Raw genomic sequence first — 6,797 nt, forward strand, 5'->3', positions numbered from 1 at the left:
CTCACGAGGATGAGCATCATGTTTGCCCCAGTCTGCCTTGACGGCCTCTCCTGCCCATGGTCTCTGCCAGCCCGTAACCAGCTCAGACAAGGGCGGGTGTCCTTCCTGGGAAAGAAAGACATTTCCTTCTATTTTCTATCTTATGAGAAGAGTAACTGGAGTTACGTTGTCCTCTTACCTAATGGCTTTATGTAAGTTTGTGTAGCAGGAAGTTGCTCAATAAATAATTACAGGGTTAATTAGAGAAAGCTTTGTAATATGGAGCTGTCTCCTGCACTGGAGACCAGTCTCTAAATTGTGACTCCTGTATTTCAGTTGAATTTCTGTACAGTGTAGAGAATGGATGGGATCCCAAAGGCAGGGCTGTGGCTCATTCTCGGCCTCGTCAGTTCTGGTGCTGGTGGCATGGGTCCTGGCTGGAGCCAGCCTGCGAAGCAGCTTGGGCTAGAACAGTAACTTGGGAGTGCAGGAGCCCTAATGTCCATGGAGCACCCAGAATCTCTGGGCTGGGTAGTTAGTTATTGGCTTGATGTCCCTACTTTCCCCTTGGCTTTTGCTCCCCGCGATGGCGAGCGGTGCCTGTCCCACCCCAGGCCGTGGTGCTGCGCTCCCCACCCCTGCGCAGGGTGGGTCTGGGCTCTGTTGGTTTAATGCTCCGGGTTTCTGAGCTGGGCTTTGTCGTTGCAGTTCAAAAGCAACCCTCCTTCGCTGTGTTCTAGCTTAATACATCTTGTAGTATGTGTTTGTGTACCCGGACCTTTTTATAAAAACCCGAACAACCAACCGGGTGCACACAGAGCTGCTGCGTGTGTTATTGTCAATTTTGTCCCAGGTGAAAGTGCTGAGTGGAGCTTTGTTTGCAGGTGTGGTTTTCTCTAAGCCGAGGTTGACAGTTCTGAGAACAGGACTGAGGAAAGATGGGGTACGGTCTGCTGTGCGAGCAGCAAACAGAGCCTGAGTGCCAGGGCAAATGAGGGATTCTGGTGGCAATAGAGCAGGGCGTGAAGGTGAAACATCTGACCTGGGTGGCTGCAGGAGAGCACAGCCTGTTGCTGTGGCTTTGCAGCAGCTCTGCAGTCCCTTGAGGAAAATGGCCCATTGTGAGACCTGGGCTGATAAGTGTGACTCTTTCAGGGAAGTTTACCTTAGATAAGTGCTCAGGCTTAAACAAGAGAATTGCTTGTGCTTTTTGAATGAGGAGCCTCTTACCCATGAGAGTTATCCCAAAAAGCACAGGAGAGATCCCAGAAAATGTGACTGGGGCAGGCCAGGCGGTAATAACGCTGCCAATAGGACAGAGTTTGACATGAGAAAAGCAGTCTGGCTTTTTTAAGCAATTTGCTAGAAGGGGAATTCCATTCTGAAACTTCCTGTATTGATGGTGTGATGTTCCCTGCTGATTCATTTGCAGTGTGTACAGCGGCCTCCCTGAACAGCTCTTGACAAACATATGCAAATCATAGTGGAAATTAGCTTTTACTTCCTTCTAAGGGAATTTTTTCTTGGCTGCTGCCAAATCAGATCAGCCCAATTAGCTGCCTTCTGGAGGTTTGAGATTGGTAGCAGGAACTGAAAAAAATCTCTGCTTTTTGCATTTATCTGTAAAAGACTGCAGTCACCTGTGTCTGGCTATCTGTAGCAAAACCAGTCTGACACTGGAGAAAACTTCTAGAGCATCTTTCTTCTGACGGTTAACATCAGCCCATCTGTTATTTAGGATTCTTCATGAAGACACGTTAGGTGTCTTTTTAGGTGTCAGTGTTAAATGTATAGGTCTTTTAGAATAAGTATTTTGGCATAACTCTTCAATTTTCTTAATATTTCCAGGGAAGAGGGAGAACAGAAGTTCCTTTTTAGTGGTACTGCAGTAATTGTGCTGCTTAGCAGTGCCTCCGCTGGGATGTGAGCCCTTCACGGAGGAGTTCTCTGGTGTGCTCAGTGGTGGTGGGAGCTGAAGTGTCACTCTAGTGTAGATGGGAAGGGTGCAGAAGTAGTGCCCAGGTGGGGAAACTCTTACTGAACTGAGACCAGGTGTCATCAGTACAGTGTGTCTTCATAGAGTGTCATCCTGAGACACAGGCTGTTAGATTCCCAGAATGACAAATTGGGCTGTAATACAGAAATGTTGAAAGTTTGCCAGAACTATTATCAGCACAAGAGGTGATTACTCTGTAAATACCAGCACTCATAAAACAGGAATGGTAGTTTCTTCTTGAAGTTCTAGAAACTTACTGATACGACCTAATGAATAATTAAGAAACAGCTTTTTGCTTCTGATGCTGTTGTCAGACTGTTTTCAAACTGCCAAGTGCTGTTAAGACATTCAGAACTGATCCTGTTAGCAGGAGATGTGGCAATTTTGTGCAGACAGTGCATTTGTAACTGACTTGTTGGGCTGTAATATAACAAAGAAGCATCCTTCCTCAGTGCTGATGTCCTTGAGGTAAGAGTGTGTAAAATGTCTTGTTTTCTGTAAGTTATCAGAACAGCTGTGCAGGGAAAACACCTGGTGAGGGTACAGTTTACACTGGCAGAGCTTAGCCACTGGTATTGGCTGGCAGAATAGGACAAAGGGTGTTCAAGATCATGTTGTACTTGGGGCTGAAAATAAAGATCTGGAGTCCAGAGTTGAAGCGAAGGCTCTGTGTCAGAGCAGCTGCACCAGCTACAGCTGCTTTCTCCCTCCCAGTGAGGATTTGGGTGTTTCTTGGTATGCTGGGGTGCTAAAAGCAACAGTAGTTCTGTGGAGATCTTAGTGCTGCTATTTCCACAAGATGAGCAATGAATACTGGTTGTGCTGCTCCTGACACTTCTTCGGTAAGGGTTGTCTGAGTTGCTGGATCCGCTTGCTTATTGTATTGCCTGACTAGTCTGTACATAACCTGAATATTGAAATTCTCAATTTTCTTCTTCGCTGCAGCCATGGAAATAAAGAAGTGTTCTCCTGCCGAGGTATCCTTCTGGCTGTCCAGTGGTTTTGGGAGAGGGGACACAAGGATATTACAGTCTTTGTGCCATCTTGGAGGAAGGAGCAGCCACGACCAGATGTACTTATAACAGGTGTGGAAATATGAAAAGTAGCTTTTCAGGCTTACTGCTTTGTCACTTAATGAGCTTGCAAAGTTCTGGCTAGTTAGTAATTAACTTATGAATTGAAGATCTGAGTAGCAGGAGAGCCAGTAAGCTGAGCTGACCAGTGAGAATTAGTCATTAACTTCTCCCCTCAGCACGTTCTTGCCTGGATCAGTTGGAATAATTCAGAGAACAAAGAATGTAATACTGCTCTGCTTCCTGACTTGTCTTTATTACTTGATTTTTTTTTTCCTCTTTCAGGGACACATACACTATGTATTTGCCTGTAACATATTTGACACTGTAGACGGTACATGCTACAAGTTAAAGCTGGTGGGAGTTTAGTCAGAATTATTCAATCTGAGGGGAGTTTGCTCTGAACTTGCAAACAGCTGAGGTTTCTAAGTAACTCGGAAATCTATGCATGTGCCATGGCACTACAAAAGATACTGCCAGTCTTAAATGCAAATCGCACTTTGCATGCAAAGGATTGTGTGGATGGGACTTGCTGTGTTACAGCAGCCTCTGTGCTGTGCTCTGAGTGTTCTCGGGTGCCACGCAGGCACCGGGGCTAGGGATCGACCTCTGACAGCCTGATGGATGGTATAAGAAAAGAGAAGAAAATACAGGCTGGGTTGTTGAGACACGAAATTACTTTACATGAATTTTGTAATTTATTTATAGTTTCATTTTATCTGTGCGACGGCCTTTGGGCTGTTTAAGTATGTTCACAGTTGTTTTTGTTCTAGACCAGTACATTCTCCGTGACCTTGAAAAGAAGAAAATTCTGGTCTTCACTCCTTCCAGGCGGGTTGGAGGCAAGCGTGTTGTCTGTTATGATGATCGATTCATTGTGAAACTGGCACATGAGTCTGATGGCATTGTGGTTTCTAATGATACTTACCGGGATCTGCAGAACGAGCGTCCCGAGTGGAAGAAATTCATTGAGGAGCGTCTGCTGATGTATTCCTTTGTTAATGACAAGTATGTTCCCCTTCTTCCTTTGCTTTTTAAAAAAGATCTGTGTGAGTGTCATGTGGTGTTTTAATGAAGCAATAGCAAGTGATGCATGAAAAGAGCAAAATGCTGGTACAGAATGAAAAATCCTGTAGAGATACGGGTTTTTTTGTAGAAGGAAGTGTGGTGGGAAGAACTGCCTGACTGTGGTGAGGTGCAAAGGCAAAGGAGTTGGGAGTCACTCAGTAGCTGTTCATGGTTTGGAGCTAGGAGCTCTGCTGCGGTGGAGTTCCTCAGAGAGCTCCAGGGCTTGATTTCCTCACAGGACGCTCGTTAGCAGGCCCAGCAGCAAGTGCTGATCCTGGTCAGCAGCAGAGCACAAAATCTCTTCTGTGCCTGCAGTGAAGGACTTCACGCTGGTCTGTACCAGGTGGCAGGAGGGTTGTCTCTGCAGGGAAATGGAAAAGCTTTTGGGGGCTCAGATAGCTTTTAATCTTCAGTGACATGGGAGACTTTGATAAGAAATGAAACACTGACCCAAGAAAGTGAACTGCTCCTGATTGAGATTTATTTTCTCTTTAGGTTTATGCCTCCAGATGATCCCTTAGGGCGACATGGCCCCAGCCTGGATAACTTTCTCAGAAAGAAACCTGTGGTGCCAGAACACAAGAAACAGCAGTGCCCTTATGGTAAGACCTGCCTTCTAGCCATGAAGACTGAGGAGTCCATGCAGGTGTAATTCATACATTTAGTAGTATTCAGCTGGTCATTCCATGCTCATTCCATGTTCTGCCTTTCCTTACAGGGAAGAAATGCACTTATGGAATTAAGTGTAAATTCTACCACCCTGAAAGGATCAACCAGCCCCAGCGCTCATTAGCTGATGAACTCCGAGCCAATGCGAGGTTGTCTCCTACCAGAAGTACCGGTGCTAAGGAGGAGAAAAAGGGCAAAAGAGGTTCCCAGGCAGAGCTCTTGTGCTCTGTGCCCACAGAGAGTGACAAAAGCTCTTTGCAGAAGGTTTCTGCAGAGAGGAAAAGCTTGGCCCACAAAGCAAAGCCCAGTGATGTTCCACTTCAGGTCAAAGGCTGTGTGTCAGGCAGTGTCCCCTCTAACAGCGGGAGCCACAGGTCCTCTGACAGGTACCAGCAGCCGCATATGGACTCTCTGTCTTACCTCTCTCAGGAGCATCTTGACTCAGGCATTGGGTCTCTGGAGAACCAACTGTCTGACATGTGGCCTTACAGATCTCCTAGTCACTGTGACCATTCCCATGCTGATCAGGTGGCAGTCTGCAGCTGCGGTAGGCAGAGACCTCTCTACCCCCATTCTCCCAGCTTAGAGCAAAATGGTCTGGTCTCTTACAAGCATGGTTCCCATAAATCTTCTTCCTCTGGTGCTAGCTTCTTGCAGTATAGCCCTGAGATATCCCACTCAGGACCACCTCACTCTTTCTCAGGCTACGGAGTGCCTGTACACCCAGCTAATGTGGGGCAGTACAGTCTGCCCAATGAGTATAGTGCCCCTCCAGCCCATTCTCGTGAGTACTGGTCTGAACCGTACCAGATGCCGCCGCCTCAAGTGAGATCTGCCAGTGTGCGAGATCCTCGTTCAGTGCAGAGAGCCCCAGGGCCGGCGTACGGGGACTCCTGCCAGTGGGCTGTCTCTGACCAGTTTGCAGAGGAGAGGGCCAATGTGCATGTCAAGCTGTGTGGCATATTCCATCCCCATTTAGTTGATGCTGTGATGAGCCGTTTCCCTCGGCTTCTGGATCCCCAGCGGCTAGCTGCAGAGATACTGATGTACAAGTCTCAGAACCCAGGTATATGAGGTGGATGCTGAGGGCAGCCGGGCACGTTTGGACTCTGTAGCTGCTGTAGATGCCTTCCAAAGAATAAGGAAGAGCCCTCAGAAGTACCAGGCTCCAGCTGGAGGCTGGATATCGGATGTGGTATGCTCACAGCAAATTTTGGTGTAGACATGACTGTGTGCCCCTCTTAGAGAGGCAGCCGTAGGGTCCCCCTTCCCCAGAGAATGTTGAAGAGGGTCTGGGTACTGAACAGAAGAGGATGCAGCTTTGGAGCAGGATTTTTTCCTTTGGACTTGTATGGTGAGTCAGGCACACCCTAAGTTCCTGCAGTTATTCACAACTGAATGTGACCGTGCTCCTCCCGTTAGCTTCAGTTTTGAGATGGCTTAGTGTGCTATCAGGTGTAGGGAGGGAGGACTTGGGGGGTTTGGGAAGGTAAGGGGGTACAGCCTCTGCAGTCGTGTGAGGCTGATTTGTGAAGACTGAAAGGCATTGCCAAGGCTGTTCTTAGTTCTTAACTAAGCCTCTTTACTAAATCCTACCATGCAGATCTGTGGAAAATGTTGTCTTACAAATCTAGTCTGAAGCTAGGTTTAGCTGACTTTAATTGGGTTTTATTGGTGCACTTCTTCAATGACTCTTACCCACTGAAGCTTGCCTCCCTGAGATGAGGTGGTTCTCCAGTACGTACCACAAGTGCTTAGTAAGCTGCTCAGCTCCCAGGAATAAAGGAGCTTGGAGTGCAGTGCTTTCTCAGGATGAGAGACCTGATGCTGCTCCAAAGCTACGTGCGAGGTGTGTGTTTGGCATTTGCTGAAAAATGCAGTTGTCAGAACACGTGAATGCCCACGCTGCTGATGTTGCTCTGAAACATTGACCTTGGCTGGTAACCTGTCATGTGTGATCTGTGTACAGCCCTGACAGGGAGGATTTGTGATCTTGTGCCTTTTGTCTTCAG

General features: G+C 47.3%; 1 protein-coding gene across 1 annotated transcript in view; it reads left to right on the forward strand.

Annotated features, from left to right (window-relative positions):
- The window catches only part of ZC3H12A (zinc finger CCCH-type containing 12A), a gene marked incomplete at both ends in the record, with an annotated part of 6,179 nt that extends 328 nt beyond the window's left edge, over positions 1-5,851 (forward strand). Inside the window, 5 exons of the mRNA XM_010083873.1 lie at positions 2,921-3,060; positions 3,822-4,056; positions 4,612-4,718; positions 4,835-5,380; positions 5,513-5,851. Coding sequence (XP_010082175.1) covers positions 2,921-3,060; positions 3,822-4,056; positions 4,612-4,718; positions 4,835-5,380; positions 5,513-5,851 — 1,367 coding nt within the window. The remainder of the gene's footprint in view (positions 1-2,920; positions 3,061-3,821; positions 4,057-4,611; positions 4,719-4,834; positions 5,381-5,512) is intronic.
- Positions 5,852-6,797: the final 946 nt, after the last annotated feature.

This window comes from Pterocles gutturalis, unplaced genomic scaffold (assembly GCF_000699245.1).
Source record: "Pterocles gutturalis isolate BGI_N339 unplaced genomic scaffold, ASM69924v1 scaffold13980, whole genome shotgun sequence".
In the NCBI taxonomy this organism is placed as follows: Eukaryota; Metazoa; Chordata; class Aves; order Pterocliformes; family Pteroclidae; genus Pterocles; species Pterocles gutturalis.